At 33.0% G+C, this 19884-nt stretch overlaps 1 protein-coding gene across 1 annotated transcript in view; it reads right to left on the reverse strand.

The window, feature by feature from the left end:
• Nucleotides 1-19884, reverse strand: part of LOC140447701 (laminin subunit gamma-1-like) — a 318345-nt gene that overhangs the window by 246676 nt on the left and 51785 nt on the right. The window contains exon 2 of the mRNA XM_072540499.1: nt 16844-17108. Coding sequence (XP_072396600.1) covers nt 16844-17108 — 265 coding nt within the window. The remainder of the gene's footprint in view (nt 1-16843; nt 17109-19884) is intronic.

A 19884-nucleotide genomic window follows, 5' to 3' on the forward strand; every position in this document is an offset into this window, starting at 1 on the left:
ATAGTAGATAAAAAAAACCCATCCAATCGGATGTAGCGTGACCTTGTTTCACATAGAGTAAAAATATAATGGCCTTGAACAAAATACTATATTAAAATACGAAATAATTAATCTGAATAATAGGATATAGATAAAATACTCTAATGTTCATTAAAGTATCTGTGGAAATTGTAATAGATGTTAAAAATTTACGGCAAATTCAGAATTTTAATCAGATTCATGCCGGAATGATTGTAAGCGGCCATACTATACTTGAATTCGTGACCCAAGGTCATTCTGAATACCTTAAGAATGTGGGAGGTGAGAACAAAAGTTAGTTTTTATAATATAAAAAAAATTATTATTTACCAGATAACTACTTAATTCCGTGCTAGAAATCTCACTTCAACTTCCCGAGTTTCCGAAAACACCGTCAATTAAATTGTTATGGCTATACTTAGAATATTTAACTTCTTGAAGTGAAGGAAATTCTATGCATTAATTGGATTTTCTTTCGCTAACTACCACCTGTGTACCACTCCAAACTCTCGATCAAAAGTGAATTTTAATTCACAGTTAATTAACCAAGAAGAGCCAATTTCCACTTCCCCTAGTCTCCTGTCATCTCTCTGGTTCGCAATGGTACCAATTAGATCAGAGTGACAACTTAAATTATTAAAAATACACACTTAATGGGCAAATGAACACTTAAAGTTAGGCAACCCATACTACATCTCTGAAATTATTTTAATATAAATTGTTTATTATTTTAATATAAATTGTAATAAAAGTAACGACTGTTACATTCCCCTACTAGTCGGGAAAAAAAAAAATTTTAATCAAAATTTTTTTTTTTTTTTTGTTCCTAAAATTAAAGTATCAATAACTAAGTGTACTGGCCTAACATTCCACGTTGATCTGCAAGTTTACACAAAAAAAAACCACGAACTAAAGGTCACGGGAAAAAAAAAATGAATGGTAATGGCGCCAGACACCACAAACTCAGATGACTCAAAGTCGAATCAAAATCTCAATCGACAATATGCTTAAAAGTCAAATATTAACTAAATATACCAACTTAATTCTTGCTGACAAATAAATGTCGAATTGGGCACTAAATCCAAAATTGAACTATCCATGGACATCAGATCTATAAGACTAAGTATATCCAAGGACGAACAACCAGGCAAATGTATGAGCCAATTCAACCAATATCTCACCCGGAGATATACTAAACTAAGATCAAAGAAATCATAAACTAAATAGGTTAAGAACTGAACACTTATCCAAAATTGAACTAACAATGGACACTAGATTCATAGTAATATATCCAGAGAAGAACAATCAGGAAGATTTATGGAGCAATTCTCACCAAACCAAATAACACAAATAGTAATCTAAATCGTAAACATACCAAAGTATATCAAAGACGTAATAACCAAAATAAATGTGAAATAGGACGCTTAATCCAAAGTCAGACTATCAATGGACACCAGATTCATAAAAGCATATCAAAAGAAGAACGACCAGGAAGATTTATGGACCCATTCACACCAATACTAAATCTCAAAACTAAATGAGGTCTATGTACACCCACATCTGGTGATACGAACCTACATAACCAAATAAATCAAATAAGTGAGGAATCAGACACTGAATCCAAAATCGGACTATCGATGGACACCAGATTTATAAATAGAGCATATTCAAAGAAGAACGATCAGGAGAGGACCAATTCTCACTAATGCTAATAACTGAATTAGCTCTTACCCTCATCCGGTAATATGAGCCAATACCAACTAAGTAATTACAATAAAGCAAAATTTCCTAAAGTGTGAAGCAGCATTGTCACACTTATTCAGACTAAGTAATGTAATATGTAACTGAACTAAACCAAAGATAAAGATAAATATCTAAAGTCTAAAATGGACTAAAGGAATTCAGAGGCTAAATAAATTTTGAGTGTGCTGGTATTCGCTGACTATAGCATGTGACTACAATAGATGTATGAGAATAACCAGACACCGATAAAATCCCAAAAGAAATCCTAAGAAAATATAAGTGGTGGACTTTTCCTATAATACCATTACTAACGATAGAAAAAAAAATGTGTCGAGAACAAGCAATCCATTTTGAACAAAACTGTAGATTTATAACAAGTTCTCGCAGCATGGAGTTATCCGGGAATAGTCCTACATCTAAACAGCAATTTAGGCCTAAGGAAAGAAGTGGGATTACACTAAGAGGACAACTCATTTGTCTAAACTCTTAAATAATGAAAATGACTAACTTGACATGTGTAGGGATAGTTAAAGAAAAAACATAACCTGAAGTAAGATAACTAATATGAACTAATTAAACTTCCCTATCAAGTTGTGAAAAGGTAACTGGAATATTTGGACAATCACACAAGAATGGTTAGGACATGTCGCGAGCATTTCCTGACCAGAAATATTATGAGGCATAAACATCTGCCTACTCTGCAATAAACACATATAGTACGAACCTAATTGAGCAGCAGTGATCAGTTGCTGAGCAACAATCTCGAACCCACGTATTCACTAAAGCTGAGAATTGACAGATTCATTGACAGAAAATTCAGAAGAATAAATAAGAAGAAATAAGAAGGACACCGGTCATCCTTACCTACTTCAAAATTCCAAACTAATTCCAGAACCATCCTGTATATGGAATCAGGACATAAATTATTGTAGAGTATTTAAGATTTTCGTGACAAGTGAGAATAAAGCAGACCAAAGATAAAAAAAAATCACAACATCTTTCCAAATTGGCAAATATTGAACAAATATATAAAAACAAATGCTAAGGAATCAAATATCAAAGATATAACACACAATATATGATCCAGTAGTGTAACAACATAGTTCCATAGTTCCTTATCAGTAATAGGATTAACTATAAGTATAAATCTAAAGATGTAAATATATACTAAACAACCCTCGTATCATATGAGGTTAAAAGGAGTAATTCTCCTGGGAAGATTAGTACTTAAGAATATTAATTCATTATAAAGTGCATCATTTATAATACAAAAAAAAAATGGATAAGTCATACATACTAATTATCTAATAAGTTATAGAAGTCATTAACCAATGCCAAAAGATACAAAAAATAGCGGTGTACCTACGTTATCTGGTGATTAAGAAAATCTTGACTAAAATGCAAAATATAATCAAAATAAGCTAAAGACAAACAGAGAAAGAGATTAGCTTAAACGAAAGTGTTAAGTTAGTCTTCTTCTGAGGATGAAGAACTAACCTCGTCGATGGTGTTATCAGGCAGTAAATCCTTTACATGAAATTGACCAATTCGTTTGTTGGACGAATTGTCCCTTAATTCATATACCAAAGGAGATATTACCCTTACAACCGTACACGGAATGTATTTCTGGCAAAATTTTGCCGAAATAGCATCACCTTTACTTGATTTTACAAAGTTTCTCTTTAAAACTCTATCGCCAACAAAGAATCGCAAATCTCTCTTCCTCAAATTGTATTGACTTTTGTTCCGGAGGTAAGAAGTTTTTAACTTCTTCCTGATATCAGCAAAAATTGGAGGTAGAGTCTGAAGGTCATCTAGACGATGAAGTCTCTCGGATATTTGAGGGAGATTTGCGGAATTTTCAGAAATTAACCCAAAATAGTCACCAGATAAAGCAATGTTTCTGCCAAAATTCAAGTATGATGGGGAGCACTGTGTCACTTCATGGACAGAAGTCCTTATGGCTTGAGCTATGGAGTGAATATATTGATCCCAAGCTCTATGATCTGGGAAAGTGTATGATCTCAAGGCTGTGACAATACTTCGATTCACTCTCTCAGTATGGTTTGCTTGCGGATGGTACGCAGCATTATAAAAGATCTTCTGAACCTTGTATTTGGTTAGAAGGTCTTTAAAAGCTTTAGACACGAACTGTGGACCATTGTCACAGGAAACAATTTGGGGAACACCAAACAACAAAAAGACTTGTTCCTCCAAATATTTCACGATTGCTGGAGTTGTGGCCTGACGAAGAGGAAAAACTAAAGGAAATTTAGTGAAATAATCCACAACTACTAAACAATAGGTAATTCCTTTGTAGCTACGAGGATATGGTCCAATGAGATCCAACGAGATCATTTGCCAAGGAAAATCAATGTTCCTGAAGGAACCCATGAGTCCAGCTTGTGGTAAATTACTTGGTTTACAAGTAGCACAAACCAGGCACTTAGCAATATGTTTTTTTACAGATTTGCGCAAGCCGGGCCAATAATATAACTCTGCAATACGGTGATACGTTTTATAAAAGCCAAAATGATCAGCAGTAACCTCATCGTGAAACATATGCAAAATGTTTTCCCGATTTGGCGTAGGTACGACTATTTTCCAGTCGGACATATTAGATAATGTCTCTACCGGACCTAAAATGTGTTTGTACAGCACATTGTTCTCTACCTTAAAATCAGGATACTTTTGTGGGTCTTGAGTAACCCTATCAATCTTATTCTGATACCACGCGTCAGGAGTTAAAGAGGACAGATCTAAGACGTTAATGTCATGGACACGGGAAAGAGCATCTGCAACTACTACCCCGTTTGCCTTTCTATGGATAATCTTATAGGAATAGGCAGCCAGTTTACAGATCCATCGGGAAAGTCTCTGTGAAGGGTTTTTCATGCTATGAAGCCATACTAAAGAACTGTGGTCTGTAATGATAGTGAAATTACGACCTTCCAAATAATAACGAAATGCTTCTAACCCATGGATAATAGCTAAGAGTTCTTTCTCCGTAGTGGAATAGTTCTTCTGTGCCTTATTCAACTTCTTGCTCGTATAAGCGATGGGGTGTTCAGAGCCATCTTTCAACTGAAATAACACGCCACCAGAAGCAGTATTAGAGCAATCAGTCATTAAATAAAAATGCTCATTAAAATTAGGTGACATCATGACTGGAGCGCTCGTTAAAGCATCTTTAACTTGCCTAAAAGCTTCATCTGTCTCAGGAGTCCAAGTAATAGTTTGTCCCTTTTTCCTGTTCTTCAGAAGATCAGTAAGAGGTGACAACAAGGTAGAGTAAGATGGTACAAACCGACGATAATAACCACACATTCCCAATATCCTACGGACTTGGGTTGTGGTCTTAGGTATAGGAAAATTCTTAATGGCAACAATTTTATCAGGATCAGTCCTTAGACCCTGATTATCAACAACATAACCCAAAAACTTAAGACTAGGACGGCAAAACTGACACTTATCTAAATTAATCGTTAGATTAGCTTCCTTAAGGCGTAAAAACAACTTATCTAAAATTTCCATATGAAGGGAAAAATCAGGAGTAACAACTAAAATATCATCCAGATAATAGAAAACATAGGGCTGTAACTGAGGACCAATGACTAAATCCATCAGACGACACATTGTCTGGGGAGCAGAAACAAGACCAAAAGGCATAGTGACAAATTGAAATAGTCCTTTGCCACTGACGGCAAAAGCAGTATACTTCTTGCTCTCTTCACTCAATGGGATCTGTAAGAAGGCCTTAGACAAATCAATAGAAGAGATGTATTTGGCATTCTGAAGTTTGCTCAAAATCACATCTATTCTGGGGATAGGATAAGCATCCCGGTTAGTGGTAATACTGTTCAATTTCCGACCATCAAAGCAGATCCTAAAGGATCCATCCTTCTTTTTCGTTAACCATAGAGGGCTACAGTAAGACGAGGTAGAAGGTTCTATGATGTTTAACGAGAGCATCGAATCGACTTCTGTTTCTAAATCAGCCTGCCATGCTTGAGGTATGAGATACTGATAAAGTCTAAAAGGAGTGGGATTTCCCACCTCAATAGTGTGAGATATTAAAGACGTACGACCTAGTTTGTCTTTGGAAGAAAGAGTAGTAAATTTAGAGATCATGTTCTCTAATTGCCTTTGTTCAAAACTAGATAGACTAGAAAAATCATGAATAGCACTCAGAGTAGCTAAATTAAATTCAGAAATTGAAAACGAAAAATCAGAACAACTTAACGTGCTATTGAAAGCATTGAAAAAGTCCATGCCTAAAATTATAGAATTATGTAAAGAAGGAATAACATAAAATGTGATTTCTCTACATACATTTGCAACAGTGATTTCAGTTTGAAGTTTGCCTGTAATAGACTGAACTGTACCATCTGCAGTAGATACCTGCAAAGATGAAATGGGCATAATGGAAGAAGTTGCATTTTTCAAAAGATGTAACGAATGTGCACCTATCAATGAAATATTAGAGCCACTATCCAACAACGCTAAGCATGCTTGTCCTAAAATCTTAATGGGTAAATAAGGCCTATTATCATTAACCTTCCTAACTAGTAAAGAATTTAAATCTAAATCTAAAGTATTTGATTGGTTATAAATATTATATGGTACAACCATAGACATATCATCATCATCAACAAACCTAGAAGTTGATACTGATAATGGAACTATTTCACTACTGTAATCATTAGAATTGTGTTTAACGCTACTGGATAAAGAAGAATTGGTAATTGACCATCTGTGATCACTTAAAACAGGCGGATTTAACGTTTCATGATTTGTAGTTAATTTCGGGACTGATTTTGTCTTGTGGTGTGCTTTGCTTTTTTGAAAGTTACCCCTTTCCCTTTCCGACTCGGAGCTGGGTTTGGGTTGCTGGATGTGCTTGGACCAGCGGTCTCGTTTAAAGTTTGGGTTTGATTCCCTGATTGTATGGTGGACGGAGAAACGCTCAGGGGACGGACCTCCGACAATTCGTTTCCCGAACACTTAAAACAATTTCTCTTTAGAGTGTTTTCCCTACCACAACCATGGCAGAAAATACGAGTGCGAGGGATCGAACATTCAACAAACGAATGACCAGACTGACGACAATTCCAGCAGACGATAGAACTTACAACTGACACATTACGTTCAGGGCCCTTATTTTGCCAAGAACGATGACTAAAAGAGTTTGGCTGAGAAGAAAAATTAGAAGAAGGTCGAGATGTGGATGAAGACTGAGAGGACCAGGATAACGTTTCCTCTAAACGTTTACACTTTACAGTAAGGTCATCAATAGTTTGGATGTCCATAAGAGCTAGCTGTTGATGATAAAAAGGTAACAGACATTTAAGAATAATTTTTATCTTAGCAGAATCTGATAAAGAAGTCTCCAAACGGCTACACATGCCCAAAATAGTGTTAATGAACATGGTGACAGATTCTCCAGGTTTCTGCTTATGGTTTTTGATTTGGTCCAATAGATCATCCTGAAATGAGTAAGGAAGAAAATCTGACTTCAACTTGTGTACCAGATCATACCAACAAGAAAAACTACCTCTATTATTCATGAACCATGTAAAAGCTGTACCGGTGAACAGTTCAGCAGAAGCAGCAAACAAATCCTCTTCAGAGACACCTCTAGAAACACGAAGACATTCAACCCTTTCTATAAATGACATCACATCAGTGTGCTGTTTTTCACCAGAAAATGAAACACCCCATTTGTGTACTTGCACAGGTTTGGAGTATGCGAAGCTAGGAACTACATTGACTGGAGCATTAGGAGTAGATGTAACAATGTAATTAACTCTAGAATCAAGTTCACCCTCCAATGTAAGTATTCTCAGAGATACAGTCTTTCTAAAAGATTCCTGCTCTTCAGTAGTGCAATGTAACAAATGTACGCGGCCAGAAATGTGAGCTAAAAGAGAAGTTAGTCGCGCATACAAGTTATCTTGTACAGTTCCCCTGAAATCTCCTATTCTCGTCGACAAATCATCTAAGGTTTCGGATATTCCTTTCTGTTGGTCATCGAATGGGATGTGTGTAGCAGAAATCTGAGTAAAACTCCTATTGTCCTGTTTCTGCTTTAAATCTCAACGCAAAAGCTTGCGTTTGTCTTCAACCTTTGCCGACTCTGCAGGCGTTATACCCCTAACATTCAATTCGTAATCCAATTCGTTTACCAAAAGATGCTCAACTTTGAAAGCACACATGATGAGAGGAAAAATATGGACAAAGTGATACCAAGATCAGAAATATGAAATATTAATTATTAATTATACCTAAGTTGTAAAAAAAATGTGGACAAATTATTAGCAACACACCACCAAGATCAAAATAGCCAGCAAAAATAATATATATATATATATATATAATCAAATAAATACCTTAGTTATCTTACTAAAATACTCAAAATAATTTCTAGTTATATGTAAATTATAATTATTCTAAACCAAATATTAATATATATGCAACAATTAATAGTACCTATAAGTATAATACTGTTGGCTGTAGGAATAAAAGTTTATATAATATACGATATAAGTATGTATAGGTAAGTAAGTAAATATAAGTTCTCAATAAAAATACAAAATTCAACCTAGAATGTAAGTTGTACTACTATAACCTATCACTGAGGTCTCAAAATATTAATAACTAATAAATCTAATAAATAAACTAATAAATCAATACAGCAGCATAAGTATACCTGTTTAGTATTAATAAAAAATTTAAAGATAGAATAAATCAGCAATAATATGAGTAAAAAAAAAGCAAAAATACAAAAACTCAAGTAAGAAAAAAAAAGAAATCAGCTAAAAGCTACTGTCTTAAAACCAAAAACTTGGAAAAGGCACCGCGTTGGGATGCCGATGTAGCAAAATATTAGGGTGTTTAGGAGGAGAGAGGTATAAGAAGAGTGGTCTATATATATGGGATAAAATAGATAACAATTAAGTAAAGAAGTATGAAAAAAAATATTGAACGGAATGTGGCTAGACTAGCAATGTAGGCAAGAGAATGACCCCTAGAAACTCAAGGATGGATACGGCCAATTTGCATGCCTTTTAAAGACAGTAAATCAGGAAAATATGTATGATGGATAGAAAAGAAGATAAGAAAAATGAATAGATGTAATGAAAATTTAACAAAGAAAACAAATTGAGGGCGCCAGAAGAGGGATACTACTCTAAAAAGAGTAACGGTCACTCTTCCAGGTATCGTATACTGCTAATACTAATTAAAGTTGATTTAATAAACAAAAATGCTGTAAATGTAAAAAGGTAAGGAAATATTAATAAAAAATTTTATGCAAAACAAATTCAAGTTTATTAAATATAACTTCTTAGATTTTGACAATCTCTAAGTTACCAAAAAGTATATGAAAATTTCACAATATAATATTTTAAAAGAAATGTTAAAAACAGCTATAATAAAAAGTTGAAAACTAGACATAATAACTCTGATATAGAGTGTACAACCTACATCTAGGTTAAAACAACCTTAAACAAAATAATGCTAACGTTGGAAGAACGTATAGCCAAGTAAATATATCAAACTTACCTACAATATGACCAACAATATTGTTAAACACCTCTAAATTCACATACAAACAAAATAATATATATAAATGGGAACACGCCAAGTTAAACAATTGAAACGGTCTATTATCCTGAAGGGATAATAGCCAGAGTTAATAACGCAAGATGAAATATAAAAAAATTAGTTAAGTAAACACATAATGAAATAATTAAAGTTAATAATGAAATAAATGGTTAATACAAAAAAAAAAACAATGGAAGATAATCTCTGGGTAGAATTTGAGCTCAAACTTACCGATACCTTACACCAAGGGGAGTTATATTAATTAATATATATATATGTTATAAAAAAAAACCTATAACTGGTGAAACAAGATATATATATATATATATAGTTCTGAAGTAAAAACCAACTGTCCTCCTAGGTGAAACAGTTGTCTGGAAGGATACTCCCGAATGGCTTCGGTGTCCCAGCGAAGTCCTCCTTGAGGTCCGAAATTAGCACGGAGCTGGTGCTAATTGGCTCAGTTCCGATGATGACTGTCCTGCCCTACCTCTAGGTGCAGGCTGGAGAAAAAAAATGAGGGTGGAGTAGACAATACTCCCTGGCTTGTCCCAATGACCCTGATTCTAATAGAGTTGAAGTGGTACTCTCCCTCTGATGTTCTGAGGGAAATTTATAATTCCATGGTAGGTGGCTGAAAACAATTCCCCGTTACTTCTAATCTCAACATTGATAAAAAAGAAATCAAACAAGAAGTGAGGAAAGTTTCTTTCAGCATAAGAAACCGGAGCAAAAAGATAATTATAGTAGATAAAAAAAACCCATCCAATCGGATGTAGCGTGACCTTGTTTCACATAGAGTAAAAATATAATGGCCTTGAACAAAATACTATATTAAAATACGAAATAATTAATCTGAATAATAGGATATAGATAAAATACTCTAATGTTCATTAAAGTATCTGTGGAAATTGTAATAGATGTTAAAAATTTACGGAAAATTCAGAATTTTAATCAGATTCATGCCGGAATGATTGTAAGCGGCCATACTATACTTGAATTCGTGACCCAAGGTCATTCTGAATACCTTAAGAATGTGGGAGGTGAGAACAAAAGTTAGTTTTTATAATATAAAAAAAATTATTATTTACCAGATAACTACTTAATTCCGTGCTAGAAATCTCACTTCAACTTCCCGAGTTTCCGAAAACACCGTCAATTAAATTGTTATGGCTATACTTAGAATATTTAACTTCTTGAAGTGAAGGAAATTCTATGCATTAATTGGATTTTCTTTCGCTAACTACCACCTGTGTACCACTCCAAACTCTCGATCAAAAGTGAATTTTAATTCACAGTTAATTAACCAAGAAGAGCCAATTTCCACTTCCCCTAGTCTCCTGTCATCTCTTTGGTTCGCAATGGTACCAATTAGATCAGAGTGACAACTTAAATTATTAAAAATACACACTTAATGGGCAAATGAACACTTAAAGTTAGGCAACCCATACTACATCTCTGAAATTATTTTAATATAAATTGTTTATTATTTTAATATAAATTGTAATAAAAATAACGACTGTTACAGCGTCATAGGCTCTTTTTTATAACACCCCGTATTTTAGGACATTTTTAGATCAATAAAAATAAGCTGATTTCAAAAAAGTATAATAGTCGGGTCTAATGGATATAATTTGAAAGATATGCGCTTTAGTTTTTGGTAAACTGTAATTATTTTTAGTAACGTTTAATAAAAATTAAGTAGTACAATAGTTGTATTAATTCGCGAATGTTCTGTATTATTGCTTAGAATTAATTTTAAGTAGAAATGATGGAAGTCAACAGTAATTAAGATTGAAAAGAAATTTCGAGAAACTGGTACGGTTGGAAATGCACTCAAATCAGGTCGTCCCTCTGAAAATTATTTTACAACATTAGATGTTCTACTTGCTTTTAAAGAAGATGCGCACACTTCTGTTCGTAAGGTTAGTAGTGATCTCGATGTTTGCAAAACAACGGTACACAAAGTACGTAAAAGTAAGTAAAGTAAGTAAAATGCATAGTTGTACAGGAATTCAACGAGGATGATAAGATAAAAGAATACAATTTTGCGAAATAATGATGGATAACAGCCACCGAAACCCTCTCTTAGTTCAAAATATTAATTTTTTTATGAGGCTACATTCAAATTAAGTGGCAAGGTCAACCGTCAGAAATGTAGATACTGGGCAAAAGAACTGCAACTGGATGTAAGAACATCATACGCAATACCCGCAAAAGGTAAACGTATGGGCTGGCATTTTAAGAAATAAAACCATTGGACTCTACTATTTCGAAGGTAATTTAAACAGGCCAGCATACCTTCAGTTTTTAAGTGGGTATTTCGTACCTACTTTAGTTAATTTATCCCCAGTACAATTAATCGTGGAGGTTTTGATAAAAGTTTATGGTTTCAACAGGATGGTGCGCCTCCGCATTATTCTTTAGATGTTCGAAGGTACCTAAACGAAATTTTTCCGAACAGGTGGATTTGAAGACGTGGACATATTGAATGGCCATCGAGGTCGCCAGACCCCAATCCTTGGGATTATTTTATGTGGGGTCATTTAAAGAACGTTGTTTATAAAACGAAACCGGAAAATATTGGACACTTAAAAACAAGAATTCGTAAATAAATAAACAATATTTCTCAAGAAAACATAAACAAGGTTCTACAAGAATTTGTACAACGTTTGGGTTACTGTCAAATACAACAAGGGCTACAATTCGAACATTTAAAATTAAATCATGTATTTATTACCCGATTACTTTCAAGTTCTTTATTATAATTTATTTATAATTTATTAATATTATAAATCAATACAAATTAATTTTCTAAGCGCATATCTTTCAAATTATATCCGTTAGACCCCAGTATTATACTTTTTTGGAATCAGCTTATTTTTATCGATCTAAAAATGTCCTAAAATACAGGGTGTTACCTTTTAAAAAAGAGCCGATGACGTCATCACTGTAATGTGTATCACCTTGTATAATAAAATTTTATTGTAAAATGTAGAACATTAAATTTAAAAATTGACGTGTTTCAGATTTTTTTAAAAAGGCTTTTCATTTAGGAAATATCGAATTTATTTCATACTTTACGGACATACTATATTATACATATATATATATATATATATATATATATATATATATATATATATATATATATATATATATATATATATATATATATATATATATATATATAAATATATATATATATATATATATATATATATATATATATATATATATATAATTTGAATAAAATATTGAATTTGAATATAACATTCAAATTGTTTTTACTGTATCCAATATATTTCGTCCATTTTCATAGAAAGCTACAATGATGGTCATTAGGTATATCTTGAATATGATGAATTAGATTTTTTTTACTTACTCAGTGAGGATGTTTGATTGGAAGCAATTATTCATAACACCTTCGCTGCGATTACGAAAAATTCAATTATTATGTTGTATGATTACATTATACATTATACTATTATAGTTTTAATTGACTGGTACTATGGAATTCTGTATTTAGATACACCAGGCGCAATAGTCTGGGAGTTCTTAAGAAATGTGAGTGCGATCTATGTGTAAGCTTTGAAAGATTTATGTGTAGTAATAGTTATATACATACAAGGAATATACAAACTTGCTGGAAACTGTATCAGTAGCAGGCTATTCCATCTGGTAAAGCAAAAACTGAAATTTTTCAAAAACGCATATAATATTTTCAAATAAAATAAAACCAAAACTTTTATTTAGAACAAAATACATATTTTTCATAAAATATAAAAACAACAAATTCTAATTATTAGTAAGTATAAGTTTTAAAATGTACGCATTGTGTTTAAAATTAAAACAAGGTAAACATAAAGCAGGTTTTCCCTCGCATGTGCTACATTATGTAGTAACTTTATTGACCCTTTTATCAGCTTCTTTACTTTTCATTGTTGCCCTCAACTTCTTGTAACATTCCATACAATTTCCTTTATTGGTACCAGGTCCTTCGGGTTTGGTCAGTATATGTTTTCTTTTCGAAGACTGAATCAATGTTTGGTTCGTAGACTTATTGGCTAGCTGAAATGCTACTTCTTCGCGAAATTTTATTAAAGGCCAATTTGTGTTTGAGTTTATCGTATTATAAATAATCCAAGAGTTCACTAAAGCTGCCACAAAAATTAACTCAAAAACAACCTTTTTATACCACTTTAACGTCTTTCTAAAAGCAGTGTAGTAAGCTGAGATGTGATCGCTATAATTAACTCCTTTTTTGGCTTTATTGTAGTCAATAACACAAAGTGGTTTTAAAATGTTGACTTGTTTTCCATTTTTTCGACCAGTAATATAAACAGCAGTGTTATGGTTCCCCTTGCTGGTTATCATTAAAACAGACCGCTTAACTTGCCACTTAACATCTTTTACCCCTTGTTTTTTGCACATACCTATCACTTCATTAGATTTCATTTTGCTTGTAACAATTATTGGCTTAGGGAGACCTTTTAGGTTACTTCTTAAAGTTTCGCAATACAAATTTCGTCTCTCTAGCAGATCTTTAACTAATGGTACACTGGAGTAAAAGTTATCAGTGTTCTTCCGGTGTCTAGGAAGCTATCCATAATTATCATAACAGCATTATGTGAACGTCCCTTATTTGAAATAGGATTTTCTTTGCCACAATATACTTTAATTCTATAAGTGTAACCATCTGTTGTACACACTTTATATAGTTTCACACCATACTTGTGATGCTTATTTTTAATATATTGACGCATCCCTAAGCGTCCTCTTATGTTATGTGTTCTCTACTCTTTTGTATGGTGTCGATGGTTGGACTCTGACGGATACACTTCTCAAGAAACTGAAAGCCTTTGAAATCTGGGTGTATCGGAGAATCCTACGAATAAGTTGGGTGGATAGAGTTCGTAACGAAGCTGTTTTTGCATCGGATGGGAAAAGTTACGGAAGTCGTCAAAACAGTTAAAAATCGCCAACTTGAATATTTTGGCCATGTTATGCGACACCCAGAGAGATATAATATACTCTATTTAATAATACAAGGCAAGGTAGACGGAAGAAGAGGGCCAGGTCGAAGAAGAACGTCATGGCTTAGGAACCTAAGAGATTGGTTTAACAGATTCTCTGCATCTCTTTTCCGAGCTGCCGTCAACAAAATTACTATAGCCAATTTGATAGCCAACGCTCGATAATCGAGCTCGGCACATGAAGAAGAAGAAAAAGCGCCAAGGAACCATACTTTCATCGATAACCACGTTTCTACCAGGTGTCAATATATCTTGAAATCTATTGTTTAAAATGTCTAACAAAGATTTAATTTGGTATAGTTTATCTGTGGTATTTTGCAAACCATCATCGTTATCGTTGAAATGTAGATATTTTAAGATTAATAAAAATCTGTCCCTTCTCATGATGTTACTTATAAAACTGTTATGGTAAAGAGGATTTTTAGAACAGTATTGTTGTAAAGTAGAAACATTTATCAAACCTGTAGAAGTGATAATGGCTAAAAATCTTTTCATTTCCTGTTGATTTACAGATATCCAAGATCTTTGTCTAGATTTAGGTTTGATTGGGTTGTTATTTAATTGTTGTGATGCATATCGATTGGTTTCTGTAACCAGGAGATCAATAACCGTGTCATTTATAAATAGTGAATAGCTTTCAAGAGGACTAATGGATTCATTCTGAACGTTAATTACTGGGTTCACTAAATGTTCATTTATGCCTATGTTTATATGATTATTTTTAGTTATTGGTATCCATTCATCAAGTGTTGCTACGTTTTCGAAAATTTCACTTGAAGTACCTTGGTCTCCTACAAATTTCACATGAAGTAATAAATAAGAAGAGAAAAAAAAATTGTTTACTTTTCAATAAGTTCATCGTCACTCTCGGAACTGATTTTATATTCGTCATTATCTGAATTAGTTGAACATTCAGAAGGAGCGTAATTAGGATCACAGTCCGAATTGTCGCTAAATGGTTCTTTCCTCAAAGTATTTATAAAACTACCACTTGTAGTTGCATTTTGCAACGCCAAATGTACTAATTTAACAGTTCTACTACTCATTTTACTGAATCTTTATACAAATATTTTAAACACTATTATGGCTCGACCGAGATAACTGAACTAAACTGGGAATTACAAATGAAATTATTCACCAGATGAATTCATCTGGGAATCCCACAATGAAAAAAAATAACTTGTATGCGTTACCACTCGAATACAACTGCAAATAAATTATCCCTCTACTATTAGATAGATAGATAGATAGATAGATTAGATAGATCCCTTTCTGACAATAATATAGGTACCTATAATGTTAGTTTTTACCAACTCGTTTCGTTTGTATGCTACTGGCCAGATGGAAATACATGTATTTATTTTTAGCCCTAATTTCTGCAAACGTAGTTACCAGTCTTTTTCCGGTGGTGGCGCAGCGAAGGTGGGAAGCAATTATACATAATAATAAAAACTAAAACTAAGGCACAGAATTTACACATATTTGATGTTTACAATTTAAATTAATGTGTATATTGTTAAACTAAATAATTTTTTTATATTCTATCTGACAGCTTTATGAATTAAAGTAAGGTTAGACATTTATTTGATGTATAATTTTGTTTTATATAAATAGCTAGTTAGTACAATTTTTTTGGTCATTATCATATTAAGGTAAACAGTTTAAGTAGTTTATCAGCAGTTAACATCATTAATACATTAAGCAACAGATCTTAGACAAAGCTGTTACCTTTGGTTCTTCTATTCTTATCCAAGACTAGTAAATAGGAGTATATTTTACTCAAATGTTTATTATCTAATTTTTTGTTGATACAATTATCACACTGCTATGAAAGTCATCTCTAGAAAGATTCTCTTACTATAGTTATTTTCAACACCTAAGATTTTAAAGGAACTATAATCCATAGTATGATTATTATCATGTACATGTGTGGAAGAGTGCATCTTTCTGGGTTTAATGTACAGTCACCTTTGTGGGAGGAAGATACCCGAACTATATGTCAGACCATAAGCATTCCTTTGCCTTTGTTCCTAAAATAAAGAACAAGAGTCTTACTTTACTGTCGGAGTAGAGCATGTCCAAGTGTCCATTCCTTCTATAAGATAACGGGACTTTTTAATAAAATAAATTGTAAACTGTAAAATGGTTAAAGGGAATGGATGAAAGCAAAACTGAAAGACTCCATCAGGCTTGTTATTAGAATTTAGACGCAGAAGCACAACCAACCAGTAAGGAATAAGTGGCACTATGGCAGTAGCAAGAGTATATAAAAAATTGTCAATAGACACTAATTAAACATATATAAATAATTTACGTATCGTGATTAAAATCCAGATTGTAAACAAACAGGAACATTACTAAATAAATTATATTGTAGACTACAACATTAGTAAAAGACTACATGAAGATGACTTTTATATTGTACATTACGTATCACTTACCAAATTTAAGTGTTAAGTTAACCTGATTTGGCCATTGGATACCTTCATACATAGTTTCTGACTGCCACCACGTTGATAAATCTGGATGAATATAATCTGTAAGGTATCTGGGATCGTGTTCTCCAGGGTGGCAAATCTCACACGACTTCCTTATTCCGTTTACTCCTGTTTGAACGCAATATTCCATATCTCCATTCTGACCACAAGTGTTAGTTGCTTCCATTAGAAGACCAAAAGCTGCATTTTCGAATTCGGGTATACATCTCTAAAATAAAAAAGATTAGTATTGATCTCATGTTAACAAAATGATACTTAAGCAAATAGTTGTTACTTTGAGTTTTACTCTAGTTTGAATTGTTTACATATAATATTATTAAATTTAAAATATAAAAATTAATAATAGATATATTCCCAAAAATATGTCTGTTAATAGGTATTTCATTTATTATAATGTGTATGCGGATGACTGTTATGATTGGTGATAAGGGCAATGCCACTGTTGTCATGGAAAAGGAACAGTATATTTCTCTTAGCCAAATTTTGAGGGATGATCAGAGATATTACAAACCTTTAACCAATAATCCAACCTCATCTATTACTATCAAAATCAATAAATATATTACTTAACTTCTAATGTAAGCGATAACTCTACGGCCAAATTCTTGCATTCCTATAATGGTGATACCATAAATCACAACTCAGCATGAGGCCTGTCGTATCACCCATCAATTCCCCTAATGGTAACTTAGCAAAGTTCTTATTGAATATCTTAAATAAAGCGTATACCGTTGATAATGCGTTTAATGGAGTCTCTTTTAAATTTAATTCTTTCATAAATAACTTCCAACTTCCTGATGGGTACATCTTTCTCAGCTTCGACGTGGTCTCCTTATGCACTAATTTATCATTAATGGTTGTTCTCTTAACACTAAGAAATGACATCCAAGCTCATACCAACTTAACGTGGGACAACTTCTTTGAGATGCTGAAAATGGTGTTTGATACTAATTATTTGGTCTTTAATGAAACATACAACCTTCAAATATTTGGAACCCGATGGGGTCATCCAATATCTTCAATACTAGTCAATTTTGTACTTGTCGATTTGATCTCCAATAGACTTAAACTGTTGAATTTGTACATCCCTTAGTCAACAGATATGTAGACGACCTGTGTTTGGCCTTTTCACCGAACAAAGTCCAAACTACCTTAGAAATTTTCAATTCGTATGATCCCACCTACAGTTCACGTATGAACTTGAAATAAACAATAGTATTCCTTTTCTGGACATGCGCATCCATCGAGGTTCTGATCAGGTATTAAGGACTTTTTGGTATAGAAAAGATACGGTCAGTAATCGTTTATTGAATTAGTACTCATCCCATCCGACGAGGATCAAACACAATCTACTTCAATGTCTTAGTTTTAGAATTCACAGGCTGACACGTGCTCTTCACAGAATGGATTCCCTCTTAATGCTAAAGGATATTCTGTTACAGAACTCATATCATCTATATCTCATTATTAAATATGTATTTACTGTTCCAATCCAGAGAGATTTACCAACTTTGGCTGAAGTTGGAGAACCAAATACTTTATTATTAAATTCAAACCATCCACCAGGAGCTACCTCTCTGAGTTCTTCCACGACATCAAAATTTATTGCTCTTTACTTTTTTTCCATAATTTACTTACAACATTTCGAGATTTCTCCGGATTGTGCCTGCCAAGATTGTGATAAATAATGTTAGATCAATAGGAAAATTATTCTCCAACACTAAAACTCCCTTATCAAAACAAGAAAAAGTCAATGTATTCTATAGGGTCCCTTGTCGGAACTGTGAATTGTCTTATATTGGACAAATTGGTCGTTCCTTAAAAGGATGCCTTATTTCTCATCGAACTGATATCAATTGATCTAAACACGCGTGTGTTTTATCCATATACGTTTTGTCAATAAACCACCAGGCTGATTTTAAGAATACGGAAATTTTAGCCACTGACAATAATTATTTCAAAAGAACTTTCCTTGACATGTGTCACATTTCTAAATAGCCTGCAACTATAAAAACAGGCGTAATGATATTGGGCACCTGAGTGAAATTTATCATTTTCTTGTTTTAGAGAGAGAGATAGGAATGGAGAAAAGTAGTGGTACAGCGAAGTCACACCAGAAACTGCAAGACCAAAACCAGCTTTTAAGTATATGTATATGTATATGTATATATATGTATATATATGTATATATATATATATACATATGTATATATATATACATATATATACATATATATACATATACATGTACTCTGTTCAACAGTTCATTATATTTCGCCAATTTTCATTGGCATCATCAGATGAGAGCTACAATTACTCAAAACATGGTAAAATTCAATTTAATAATTGTTTGTTGTCTATATCTTACTTGATTGAAGTTAACGGCAATGTGATTTATTTTAATAACATCAAGTAATGATTCTTGGGTACAATGTGGATTGTAGCTGTCTTCAACATGTAACGTTTAGTTGTATATACGTTCACAATTAAAATATCATCACTCATCTGATGATGCCTATGAAAATTAGCGAAATATAATGAACTGTTGAACAGAGTAGACTTATATATATATATATATATATATATATATATATATATATATATATATGAAGAGAAGAGAATATATTTAATTTGAAGAGATTTTGGAATGACTTTATGGTCACGACACGATTTAAGAAAAGCAAGATCACAGAGAAATATTGCGTGTAAGAAGATTAGAAAATGATTTGGTAAGAATGAAAAATTCCTCCCCGTAGAGGTGAATAAAATGTTCGGATAAATTTCCGCGGTCAGGTAAATGAAAATTACTAAGTTCTCGGGAAGAACCGCATTGACAATTTAATACTCGACTTTTCGGCACCCATTATCAAGAGGGATATGGTTCCGTTCGAGTTAGACGTCTCAATCTGTCTACTCCCCTCACTCGTGACGTACCAGTATCGTGTTATGTACAAATACAAGGACCGTAAAATGTCACTGAGGTC

The sequence above is a fragment of the Diabrotica undecimpunctata genome, chromosome 8 (assembly GCF_040954645.1).
Source record: "Diabrotica undecimpunctata isolate CICGRU chromosome 8, icDiaUnde3, whole genome shotgun sequence".
NCBI lineage: Eukaryota > Metazoa > Arthropoda > Insecta > Coleoptera > Chrysomelidae > Diabrotica > Diabrotica undecimpunctata.